Genomic DNA, 14,411 nt, shown 5'->3' on the forward strand with positions numbered 1-14,411 from the left:
GTCTGTCTTCTGCTGTACGGTCATTTATACGGTCTGTCTTCTGCTCTAAGGTCAGTTATCTGGTCTGTCTTTTGCTCTACGGTCATTTATACGGTCTGTCTTCTGCTGTACGGTCATTTATACGGTCTGTCTTCTGCTCTAAGGTCAGTTATCTGGTCTGTCTTTTGCTCTACGGTCATTTATACGGTCTGTCTTCTGCTGTACGGTCATTTATACGGTCTGTCTTCTGCTCTANCCTTCCTATTCATTTTGAATGAATGGAAGCATTCTATGCTAAAAATTGAATTGTATTCTGCCATGATTGGTTTATCATCAGTATTGTCCATTATGAATACGTATACTATTACGTATTATCCATTATGAACAACCTTGCTTGATTTACTATCGGAAAAAGTGTTGTTTGAAGAAACGTTATGTTAATGCCGAGCGGTTCCATATGGAACCAAGCTATAATTTTTCACATACAACGAAAAATAAATATATGAACATACTTTTTGCTTATTACCATCACAAATGATAATATTCTCACAAGGAACCGAAAAAAAAATTCAGAAAATAATTCTCGTCATTAATGGGTTAAGTAATATCAAGATTATTATAATCAAAAGGTCGTAAATGCTTTAAGATAAATGGCATTATCGTGCGATTGGATGAATTACAAAATTATAAAAGTAATATTGAACGCTAAAAAACGTTTACCTTAACATTGTATAGGTAAACATGAACACCGTTATTTACCCATAACCTTCAATTTCCGCATATCCTCATATCCTCATATTCAAAATATAACTGTTATATATCATAGTAACTGTCTCTTATACACATCTCGAGCCCTGGCGACGGATTCGCCCGGAATATTTATTGGGAACTTAGGATAATTCCTGTCTCTTATACACATCTAGATGTGTATAAGAGACAGGTATACTAGTGGTCAGTGGACACTGCACAATGTAGGCAGCAGAGTGTGCAGTGTAGACTATAGAGTACACAGTGAACAGTGTACACTGTAGCTAATGGGGTGTCGCTACATAAGCATAGCGGTCATAGGTTTGCTGCCGCATGTGGACACTGTACAGTGTAGACAGCAGAGTGTGCAGTAGACTGTAGAGTACACAGTGAACAGTGTACACTGTAGCTAATGGGTGTCGCTACATAAGCATAGCGGTCATAGGTTTGCTGCCGCATGTTGGTGCAGCAAAATAAACGTGCATCGGCAACTGCATGAAGGCTTAGCAGCGTCAGGTAAAGCAGGGGCATGTCAGCTAAAGGGTCTCTTACAGCACAAGCTGTCCTGCAACGTACGGGAACAGCGAAATCAGGATATACAAAAGAAGCAGCGTAACAAAGCTGTAGCAGTGTGACAAAGCTGTAGCAGCATGACGATGCAGCAGTATTTGTAATCTCTTGGGACAGCTGTAGCAGCTCATTTCCATCCCGCACTTATAACATCAACATGTGCCGTGATAATGGGGCATGCTGCCGTGGGGCCATGTGCCGTGGGGCATGCTGCAGCAGCCCCACGCAGCATCAAACCCTTTGCAGCAGCTGCCCCATGCAGCAGCAGAGCTAACCCGAACCACAGCAGCAGCACGGCCAAGCAGCACGATGGGCGGTGATGGCGACCGCGCCGTACAAGGAGCTCTGGAATCCTGGGCTGCGACTGATGCACGCAGCGCTGCAGGCATGGCTGCGGCTGCTGCTGCTGCTGCTGCTGCTGCTGCTGATGCTGGTGTTGCTGCTGCTGCTTTTGCTGGTATTGCTGGTGTTGGTGTTGCTGTTGCTGCTGCTGCTGGTGTTGCTGCTGCTGCTGGTGTTGTTGCTGATTATGCTGATGGTATTGCTGGTGTTGCTGCTGCTGCTGGTGTTGTTGCTGCTGCTGGTGTTGCTGCTGCTGCTGGTGTTTTCGCTGATTATGCTGATGGTGTTGCTGGTGTTGCTGCTGCTGCTGGTGGTGTTGCTGCTAACACATGAAATAATTAACAAAATCAGTGGTGCAAAAAGAACTGAACGTCCAAACGTTGCTTGGTGAAAAAACATACCAGTCCCTAGCGGGGACTATAATTATAAACGCACATAGTAAGATAAAAATGTACTGAACAAACAAGGATTCTTAAACTGGCTCTAAAAATACCTGAAACTCACCATGACTGGCAGAGAGGCGGGTACTCATTTACGAAAATCTTTTCCTCTTCAATATAATTTACACAGAAAATATCCTTCTATCCTGAATATTTTCACGCCGATTTACTTTGAAAATCTCCTTCCTATCTTGAAAAATTTCAAGTCGATTTCCCAGAAAATCTTCTTCATGTCTTGAAAAATTTAAAAATTTCCTGTCAATTTACCATTAAAATCTCCCTCTTATCTTGAAAATTTCATGTCGATTTAAACTAAGAATTTTCACCTTCGATATCATCTGAAAATGTCCTATTCGTCATTCACGTCGATCTACCTTGAAAATCTTCTTGTTTGAAATTTAGCACGTTAATTTATCCTGAAAATCTTCATGCCTTGATTTAAACACGTTAATTTATCCTGAAAATTTTCTTGTTTGAAATTCAACACATGAATTTATCTTGAAAATCTTCTTGTTTGAATTAAACACATTAATTTATCCTGAAAAATTTCTTGTTTTGAATATTTTCACATCTATTTACTCCGATAATCTCTGCTTTTCGAAAATGTTTACCTCAACTTAACGATTTTTCCCCCGGTAGCTTGGAAGACTCCGTTAGATGGCACGACATTGTCCACGCTCAGCACGACGCAAATTAGACGAGCAACACAATCACCGGCATTAATCTTGCAAAGTTCGTGGGATGACGAATGCCGGCCACCGCGTTATAACGGGACCATGTCACACTAAGGGAAATGAGTGAGGCTTTGTCCGAATAGTGAAGCATTTTTTGCCTTTCGTGGTGTCATCCTGACTCAGTTTGGGTCAGCAATAGGACTCATCAGTGCTACGTGCGCTCTTTGCATGTGTTGCTGGTAATGAGTGTCAGTGTTTGGAAAATATTGGACAATTTTAGACAATATTGCACAATATATGACAATATTGGACAATATTGAACAATATTACACAATGTTGGATGATAGTGGACAATATTGGAAAATATTGGACAATACTTGACAATATTGAAAAATATTGGACAATTTTGGACAATATTGGACAATATTGGATAACATTGGATAATATTGGACAACATTGGACAATATTGGCAATATTAGACAATATTTGACAATATTGGTCTATTTTGGACAATATTGGATAATAAGATTACGCACTTGCGTCTCCTCATCTCAGGCATCTTGAGGAAGACAAACTTGGATACAAATTTCAAACTCAATCAATATTTTGGATAGATTCCAGCATCAACACGAGCACCATACCCAAGACTTCAATCAAACATTGTATTTATTGTCGCAATGAACGTACTTTAATCATGATTGACTGGCAACGAAGAAATACGAAGAAAAACTTTTTTCCACATTTGTGAAAAAAAGTCGCATACTTTTTTGCGCAAAATATCCATATTCTATTTTCTACATACTACATTAATGTCCATACAAATAGTATGTGCATTCGTTCCATGGATACATTGATCATAATCTGTGATTTCCAATTAGGTTATACTTTTTTTACTTTAATATTTTATTTATTTATTTACTGTTTATTATTATTTGTGTGTCCAGGCGCAGATTCATGCCCACGTAGTTTTTTAAATTGATATTTTATATATTTAGTTATTTTTTATTATTATTTTTTGTCCAGGCGCAGACTGCTGCTCTTAGTTGCTTGCCATAATCCCAGTAACTGGTATCGTTCACCACTGTTTGTGCAGAATAACCTCAGCGTTAAAACCGGATTGTCAACCGATCAGTTCAGACTAGAATCGGTTGTTCTCTTGCTAGAATTTTAGTTTTTAGGTAAAAGATAGCCGAGATCATCCAGGCATGATGGCCGACGGCGGGTAGTGTGGCTTCATGATTTGCATTTCCATTACATTTCTGATGATCAACAGCAATGGCAGCTGCCATCGCACATTTGCATGTAACGGAGAGCCTTCCAGCTCGGTGATTAATTCGTCATTATGGCAACAGTGGTGGCATCATTTTGAATGGTGGCAGTATTCATTTAATATCAGTTCTGGTGGTAATGTAATTATGAATGAGTAAACTTACAGAGCACATATTTCGTTCAGTTACAGATAGCACAATGGAAGAAACGAGAATTGACGTAACGTGGCAGTAAACACTTTCGTTATTGTCTTGGAACGTTGAATAAATAAATAATTGAACAACGTGATCTTCATTTAATTGTTTATTAATTTACACAAATTTTACATATTGCGTCTCGTTTCAATATCTATTTTAAGTACAATCCAATTGGAGAAAACTGATTGATTCCAAATTCGGTTGAATTCGTGATAGAGAATATGTTTATATGTAAGATTTTTGTTCATATAATAAGTAGAAGTTAAATTTTTACGTGCTTTTTGAATTTATAAGAAGCGTCTTGCAAGACAATTTTTGTCAGCTTAAATAATCTCTTGGTAGACAGTAAGACGCTGTTATTCAAAATCTTCTGGCTCTACTTTAGCCTTTGCGTCCATTTTAAACTGGCTAATAAAGACATCAGATCTCGAAAGTTTATTGGACTAGTGCGTGATTACTTGGACTTAAAAGGCCTACATCATGAGAGTAAATAGGTCATATGTAAAGAAAATTACACCAACGAGAATGTTGCGCTGCACCCACGATTTTCCAAAATAGGTATAGTTTAACACTAAGCTAAAAACGTATCAACTACCTCGGGTATTTCAGATTAAAAGTTACAAAGGTAAACTCAGGTTTAAATGCTACAGTGTCATTGCCTTCTAGTTATGCATCACCATTTCATGTTCCACTTGCATCAGAAACGCAGAATTCATACAACTTCTCAATTTTGTTTCACGAAAATTATATTTTTGGTTACTTAACACCTACACAATTTATTGAGTACATTGCCTACATTTCCGTACAATGATGGAAGAACGTAACTTCATTAATTTAAATGTTTTATATTTTTCTGTAATTTCAGAGCAAAACAATTAATTCGTGATTATCATCACTAAATAAATTTTGGATGTGTTGTAATGTATTGATCTCCAGTGATGCTATCGAAACTTTCAGGGCTACATATGCCAGGGAAGATCCTGCATGTTCATTAAAATACTTATGTCATCAAAGATTTATGAAACTTAAGGAGGTTTTGAGCGCCAGAATAATTTTAGTTCTTTATTGAAGAAAAGTGGTTACCCCGAAGGCTCGAGGAAAAGCTCCACAGCTTCTGACTGCATTATTATTGTAAAAATGTATAATTACAGTGAAACTCTCACTGTAAAGTAGAGTACAATTGTTAGACCTTATCAAAGTGTAGAGGAATAAAGAATGATACAATTTAAATACATTCAAAATTTCAAACGGCACCGAAACATTACAACGGAATCTCGTAATAATAATCTCTTCAGACGGGAAGGAAACTTTTTTTCAAATTAAAAAAACGAGAATTATTGTTTTTCAAGACTTGTTATTACTGTGTCAAGATTTTTTATCGAAACAACAATTATTATTTTGACTCCATGATTCACAAAAAGTAATGGTAGAACGCTTCAAGCTTCCCCGTTTGTGGCTTGCAAAGACGTAATTCAGTCCAAGCACGATAACTATCCCCTTAGCCCCGCAGCATTGGTTGTCGGTAGTCGAGCTGCGTCTCTAGGACCTGATCATGATAGGAATCATAATCAGTAGCATCTGCATAATCTCATAATTTTTTAATAACTTAGAGAGCTGAACGGTTTGATTACCTGCACTCCGTGGAATGCACTTCAGCCTTGAATATTTAATTTGTAGTGCTAGCAAGCACCCATAAAAAGAGACATGGCTCCAATGAGAGCAGAAGATGTGTCCTGTTATTATGCATATTATGCATATTATTATGCATATAATTAGAAGAAGGTATCATCAAGCAATGTAACAACATAATTATAATGTTTGAACCGAATTTAGTTAGACCGTACCCATTGTGCCTCGTATTATGTGTATATTGAGACTCATGTGAACATTTACATTTAAGCGATCAGATACTCGAATGAACATTTGCGAGAACATGACCTAAATGATAATGTATTTGTGAATGGATTCATATTCCATTCAAATGATGAAGTAGAGCAGTGTTACTGTCTTAAATGATCGAACAGTGTTCAAGCATCTTAGTTGCCCCTGTTGATCCGAATGAGAAAGTAGCAAGTTACGTTTTTTCTCATTTCAATGTCATTTTAAAATTGCAGTTTCCTGTGCCATGTTAATGTATTTTTAAAATTGAATTGTAAAAAATTTCTTCTCGCTATTAAATTATATTTCCAACTAATGAAGGCAGTTGCCCAGAATTTTATCGCAGTTTGTTTGTACTCTTGAATTTATCAGGATATATGCCGCAGCATGTGACTGTACGTAGATAATGTAATCAAGTAAACTTTATTTTGTCAAGACACTTTACACTCTCACAGGTGGAAACCTCCTGGCAAAGCAACTAGGTTAACCAGCAGAATAGATCAGCAAAATTGATCATACGATTATAAATTTATGGATGAAAATACTTGAGGAAATATTTTGTGTTAAAATTGATCAAAACTTAACATGTTCCTTAAAAGCATTTTACTTCAAATTAAAGTAGTTCGCAGAACAGAATTAGCATTTACCAGAAAAATGAAACCAAGAGAATGGACTCAAAATAAATATCTTCAGTTCAATATACAAATCTAGGCATGTAACCGAACAAGTTTTCTAGCTACGTAGTCACCGACCACTCATTTATTGACATTACAAGCATATCAAAGCTTGCAGTAGTAAATGATGCAATGATACCTCACCACTATGCTATACCACCGCTAGTGATGGTAGTTTACTAGTAGTAAATACACAAAATATGTATTTGAAAAACACAATATATATAATATTGTGAATGTGTAGTTATATGTGTAAATATAATGAATGCGTTAAGATCTGACATCGCCACCGCATCGTGTACAAAATTCTGTATCGGTTATACAGAATGCGTGGAGGCCTGACCTCGCTAACTCATCGTGTCCGGTGTTCAAATACAGAAATATCTTTATTTAAGCCGAATGCGCACTTTATTCAAGTTCATCTACGTAAGTATTTTTGCTGCTTGCATTCGAGCAGTTCCCTAACATTTTGGCGAGAGAAGAATAATAAATGTGTAATTTGTAATTTAAAATTGCTGTGGAATAGATTTTATCTTATCGATATCATTAATACGGTCGAGAAGTAAACGGGAGAAAAATATTCAAAATAGAAATATTTTTTTAGAAAGGTCCATTTTCAATAGCTTCATCCAACTAGCAGGCTCATTTGAAATATTTGAATTGTGAAGAAATATTGAAAAGATTTTTAAGAAGATGTGCTCGAAGATAATAACTTAGGCTGGGCCGTTCCGTGATATATAGCTTTCCATTTCTATGAGCACTTCTGATTGAAATTTCCCCTACAGAAAATTGAGAAGCTTGCATGGTCATACCAATCGTAATGACCCTTTCATCAAATCGTCCAAATATTCACGAAAAAAATATGAGATACAAGTTTAACAAGTGGGGGTAAAAACGAGCAAATTAAGCCTTGCTCTACGATAAGTGGTTAGTGGCTAATAAAATGAATTTGTTAGCTTGATGGGCCTAGTAATATGTAGGTCCAAACAGGAGATGTGCGTAAAATTATTGAATAATTTTCCAAAAATCACATTATATCGTTGAAGTTCATATTCATACGTCACAATCACGAGTCATGAATAAAATTACTTTGTTTGGTGGTCGGTCATTTTTGGTCCAAAGAATTCGCTTGATCTCATTTGAGCTCAGCGACGAGAATCTTGGCCGAGTAGGACAAGATTGTCTCTACAAATCCCGTTACGCAAAGTGATCTATAGCATGCAGATGGTCTCACGGCAGTCTCGCATGTCAGTGAAAGAATATTTGTTGATGCTTTATCATTGTAAGCTACGAGGCAGCCGTTTGATGTAGCCATATTCAGGGATGTGCTGGATGCTCTCGAGATTCTTCTCTGAAGTCGCACATCGGAATGAGATCAGCGACATTGCGGGACATATACAATCTAGTTCATGGAACTTTGTGTTCTCATTCCACTTAAATAGATGATGCATTCCATTCTACTTCTCAGTATCATTTAGCATTTTTAACCGGAGTCAGTTATATGATATTCAGGAAGCATGTTCTAGATTTGATTGAAATGAGGCATGTTAGAGTATATTATAGCTTATATTTATGTTTTTACATCAATCTAGGGATCTATTCAATATTTACAATAAGGAATTTATTTCACATATAATGACCAATAACTGAATTTTCTTGAACCATTGCCATGCACTGAATAATTTTCATGCAAATACCTGGAATGTTTCTACAACCACAATGGTGAAATTTATCGGAGAAATGTTTTGCTTTGTATAGGTGCTTACACACGGTAAATAAAATGCGGTAAATATACGGTATTGACGGTTGGTATATAAAAAAAAACTTGAAACCACCTGCTTTCACGGTTTTACCGCTTTAATTCACACCGTTTTTACAACACTTCTCTTTAACTTCACTTCTTGTTTGTCTGTCTGTCTGTCTGTCTGTCTGTCTGTCTGTCTGTCTGTCTGTCTGTCTGCTACAAATCTTATAATCGATATATAACACACTTCTACCTGTCCAATCGATTTGAAATTTGGCAAACTTGCGTAAAGTTGGAGACAATGCTGGAATCAATTGACAGAATAAATAATTCTATAAATTAAAAAACAACTTTTTTTCAATATTAAAAAAATTAAAAAATAATTTCGTCTCCTACAAATCTTATAATCCATATATGACACAATTTGACCTGTCCAGTTGATATGAAATTTTGCACAATTGCATAAAGTCAGAGACAATGCATGAAGTAATTGACAGAATAAATAATTTTTAAAATTTACAAAATTTGGATTTCTTATATGAATGTGATGAATAATTTTTTTTCAATATTTGAAAATGAAATTAGAAATTCATTGTACATGTGTAACATCCAAGATACTGGATTGTTCAGAAGTGTTGTCTTTAAAAAGCAATTTTTAAACGCATATTATTACTATGCCAGTGCAGTCGGTCTTTTAGAATATATTTAGTGCAATTTAAAGGGGAACTTGATTTGGAAATCGCACAGTTGCTCCGCCATAAATCGAAACCAAATCCACTCAGGAATGTGATATGTGTCACCAAAATAATATGAAAAATCAGTATATATCAGTAACGATTTTATTCAAATTCTTTGCAATTTTGTAGTCGAAAAGAATAAAAAGAAAAAGTGGTGTGTTTGAATTTAATTGAATTTCGTCTATCTAGTTGAAGAAGTCGTTATCTTACCTCCAAATGTACAATTATTCCAGAAAAATGCAATGCCATGAAAATGTTTTACAAAACTATTTGAGAAAACAAAATTTTGAAGAAATTTTTTAAACGTTTTTTGGTTGTTTTTAACGAGTTTATTTAATTGCGAAGGCACACATGTTTTCAACCTGTGACATTTCAATATTTATCTTCATTTACTTCATTGAACGCAGACACGCCGCACTTTCACATTTCACATGCAAACTTAATATCCAGAAACCGGAAGCCATTAATTTTATTATGGATATATTTACTACCCTTATATAAGACATATATGGCAACGCAACTTAACTTGGTACTGTAATCAGCAAACTATACATTATTTCAACCCATTGAAAATTTCGTCTACTATCCCAGCCACAACATCGCAGATCGTTTGGCCTTGCCACGACTCTCACGACCATCAACACTTCAAGGGAATCGATTTTGTTCAGTTCACTTCTCAATAAACTGAACTTCGGCGGCACTCACAAAGAACTCGGTAAAATCATCGCTTTGATTACTACCATCATCACGACCTTGTCTACCGCAATAAAGGAACAATGCTAAATAAATTGCTTCTCAGTAATGGATGGATTCGGATCGGCGATGTCAATTACAAGGAGCAAAATTATGTCTGTCCTTACATAGACAAATGTTCAAATGCCCCCATTTCTTTAATTAAGCTTAGTGTATTGAGTGATATAAAGTTGGCTATTGAGGAAATGGGAGACAAGTTCTGTAATTAGGATTTACTGACTTGGGCATACAAGGTTCACCAGGGCTCTGATGTGTCCAAATTGAGCCTCGGGCAAAGTTGAATGGCAAAGAATTCAATGCGCTGTCCTTCGATCGTGATTGTGATGGAAAAGTGTCAAAATTATTTTAGCCTAGCACCCGAATACGCTCTATTTGTATAATACAAACATCCACATTTTATTATCATAAAATTTTGGAGCCATTTATTGATCTGAAATTTTTTTCTAGCAATTTTTGTTGTTATTGGTCATACCGGGACAAACGATCAATTACCGTTCATCTACTGACAATATTTTAGCTAAATAAACTCTAAAATAAAGCTAAAATTGACAAAGTTCAGAGGATAAGGGATTCATTTAGTTCACACTCAACTTATCTGTTTTTTATCTGTGTTTTACTTGCATGCCTGTGTTTCCATTCAGTGATAAGTATAGATAACGACCTTATCTTAATAATTAACCATCCTAGATGAACCTTCAATTCTATGGGTATTTAAGCAGTCGTCGATGCTATTCGTATACAAAGGCCTGATAACTTAAGTTACTCTCAGTATGGAAAATGTAATATTGTGTGAAAGGATAGTTACGTAATATACAAATTAACTTATTCTACTATAATAAATATATAAGGTTAATGCTTTGCAAAAGTTCTTTTAGCCAGAACATGTCTACCAATAACGATGGCACTCCCATGCATCCATTGAATGTCTCGGCTGATCGAGCTCAGCGCGCCCCTGAAGGCTCGGCTATCCAACATGCCTTCATGAAAGTAGTTCATCTTACGACGCAAAATATGTGTAACGACGGTCTGCCCTTTAATTTCAGAGCCTGACATATTTCACTGCCTAATGTCCGTACAATTTTAACGGCTCGACCTGAGAAGCAAGTTGACAGCTCGGGGCACGGTGAGTGAGGCGAGTCTATCGCTCAAGTCATCCATCACGTATGTAATGTTAGCGATTATCTTGCTGGCGATCATCTACGCTGTCGGATGAATATCGCGCTGCACCTTTTGAAAACAATCAAAGATGTTCTGCGATGACAGCTGCTGTTATGCTCTCAATGCTTATGTTTGTAATCAGAGAAGCAAGCTTTCATTTGTTTTCCTGCCTTCTGAAACTGCAGTGATAAAAGCACATGATGCTGGAAACATGATTTCAGTAAATGGAAAATTGTTCGCTTTGCTTACTTAGTCGATCTTCGGACGATTTTCATCGACACCTCGTGGGGATAAAGAGAACAGTTGCTTAATGACCGTATCAAGTTACGTTTGCATTTTCAATTGCGGCCTTAACTCTGTCTAGGTAATAGTCTGTTATGATGATATTAGTAATTGTAATAGTATCGAATGTTGTTAATATTCAAGGTAATATTTTCAAAATTCAAGGGCTTACTTCTTTCTGGGAGCTCGAATGCGTGAAATGTTCATTAGTACAAAACATCAATAGAAGCCATCATAGTGCGTTCGGGAAAAATGTGCAAACTCGAAGGTAACATTGTTGCCGGCGCATTTTTCAACCTGAGTAAAATTTCATGCAATCACAAGGATTTTTTCTATCTGTACGTGGACTCATAAGATTTGCTTTGCGGCTATGGTCTGGGTTTTACCTCCATAAATATACCTCGCTTTTACACAGGCATAAAATCAAGCGCTGACGTCTGTTCGCAATGACCACTTCTTCCCAAGCCTGGAAGTGCGAGCAGCTAGATTTAGACGTCATTTTATGTCAATAACTTAGCTTTGGGCCTTCAATATTCATTATTTCTCAATCGCACGAACCATTGAATGGTGACCCTAGGAATTGTAATCAACCTTTCCTGATGGGAACTGCGGTTCGATAACATTCTCCTTGGAACTCATAACTTGCTCTAACATTTCATCAAATTCCACTTAGAAGCTGCAGCGTACATCTTTCAAATGAGCACATGTTTCTTTCGACGTATTAACTTACAGTTTGATCCTGCAATCTAGCCGTTGGCTTCTAATTAAATGCTAATGGATGACGACGTCGTGGCTTATTTAAAGCCATTTTATGGCATCCGCGGCAATGTGGTGATCGGTGCTCGTCTCCTCGCGCCTAACTCGGCATAGCCATCGGCGCCAGCATGAAATACAGCTTCTATCCCCAGTGAAAATTTACAGACGCGTCAGCTTCTGATTTGGATTACCAGAAGCTGGGGCGACTCTAAATTTTGTTAGGGTAGGAGTTCTTCCCAGTGAAAATTTACAGGCGCGTCAGTTTCTGATTTGGATTACCAGAAGCTGGGGCGACTCTAAATTTTGTTACCCAGTGAAAATTTACAGTCGCGGCAGCTTCTGATTTGGATTACCAGAAGCTGGGGCGACTCTAAATTTTGTTAAGGTAGAACCCCGCCAGCTTCACTACGATACGCGGACGCATGGACAATTTCTGGTCACTTTAAGATTAAAAAATCATCAGGACTTACGAGTTGCGCCTGAAAATCTTCGACGAATAGCACCATTGAGAGAAACTGTTAGATACTTACAAAAATATTTTTTTCAATCATATAAATTTTTTTATATACAACTTATGAGGTTATGATTCAAGTAGATTTCAGGTATTACATGAGCAAGAAATAGATTGTTAAGTTCAATCAAGATGCATAAGTTATTTAATCATCTAAAATTATTGACCAAGTTGGTATTAACACAATTAAATCCAGACTTAATTCATCCAAGCCACATAAGCATTCATTACCTGACACCGACAGCTGCGGCTTGAGACTGAAGTTAATGCGACGGCAGGATTTTGAGATAAAAATATTAGATAAACGCGAGGATAAAAGAGAAAAAAGATAGGAAAGAAGAAATAACCGTCATGTTTTTCCTCGCAGTAAATTTACGCATTTTTAACTGAAATGAAATAAAATAATGCAGTTGGACAGAAAATAAAGTTGTCTTTTCCTCTATTCCGGTTACTTTTAAAAAAATTTAAAAGGAATAAAATATATTCTTATTGGGTTTTGAAAATGTATCGCTTGAAATTCGTTTAATCGTGTCGACGCATAACCTGCTTTGGAAACATGTTGATAATTTTCCACGTACAATTGATAAAAAAATTGGCTCTCTTCCTTTCGCCTGCATACTAAGTTTAAGAATAATTGTTATTATATGAACAATATTATTACTATTAAATCTTTTCTTTTTTCATGTTAACAGTTAATTCAACAGACGATCGATGAACTTAGACTCAACCTATTGCCCAGCCATTCTCCAAGCATCCTGCTCCCTCATTAAGCCTCACCCTGCTGAAGATATCTCCAACCCTTTGGAGAGTAATATTAAAAACCGTTACTGTATACGTGGACAATGAGTTGTGTGATATGATATGGTCTTTCATTAATTTCGGCTGAGATGGCTCGAACCTCCTGCTGAGTCGGCACTTATATTTCGGTTGCGATGAATTAGCAAGCAATCGAATAGGAAGCCAGCGGATTAACGGTAGGGTTCCAAATTATATTGGCTCTCCCTCATGAATCAAATTGAAGGCACTTATATGCAGTAAAGCTAATTTAACACGCTTGATTACATTTACGTGTGATCAACCCTTCTTTGACCCTAAACCCTTCTTGGATCCTAAACCCTTCTTGGATCCTAAACCTTTCTTGGACCCTAAACCTTTCTTAGACCCCAAACCCTTCTTGGACCCTAAACCTTCTTGGACCCTAAACCTTCTTGGACCCTAAACCCTTCTTGGATCCTAAACCCTTCTTCGACCCTAAACCCTTCTTGGACCCTAAAAGCTTCTTGGACCCTAAACCCTTCTTGGACTCTAAACCCCTCTCGGACCCTAAACCCTTCTTGGACCCCAAAAGCCTCTTGGATCCTAAACCCTTCTTGGACCCTAAACCCTTCTTGGACCCTAAACGCTTCTTGGACCCTAAACCCTTCTTGGACCCCATACCCTTCTCGGACCCTAAATCCTTCTTGGACCATAAACCCTTCTTGGACCCTAAGCCCTTCTTGAACCCTAAACTCTTCTTGGACCCTAAACTTTTCTTGGACCCTAAACCCTTCTTGGACCATAAACTCATCTTGGACCCTAAACCCTTCTTGGACCCTAAGCCCTTCTTGGACTCTAAGCCCTTCTTGGACCCTAAATCCTTCTTGGACCCTAAACCCTTATTTGGACCCTAAACCCTTATTGGACCCTAAACTCATCTTGGA

At 37.1% G+C, this 14,411-nt stretch overlaps 1 protein-coding gene across 1 annotated transcript; it reads left to right on the plus strand.

Annotated features, from left to right (window-relative positions):
• The first annotated feature begins 1,466 nt into the window (after window positions 1–1,466).
• On the plus strand, window positions 1,467–14,381 carry LOC108664577. The gene is made up of 2 exons (XM_018151191.1): window positions 1,467–1,612; window positions 13,988–14,381. Exons 1-2 carry the CDS (start codon window positions 1,467–1,469, stop codon window positions 14,379–14,381), a joined length of 540 nt encoding a protein of 179 aa, XP_018006680.1.
• The last annotated feature ends 30 nt before the right edge of the window (window positions 14,382–14,411 follow it).

The sequence above is a fragment of the Hyalella azteca genome, unplaced genomic scaffold (assembly GCF_000764305.2).
Source record: "Hyalella azteca isolate HAZT.00-mixed unplaced genomic scaffold, Hazt_2.0.2 contig15442, whole genome shotgun sequence".
NCBI lineage: Eukaryota > Metazoa > Arthropoda > Malacostraca > Amphipoda > Hyalellidae > Hyalella > Hyalella azteca.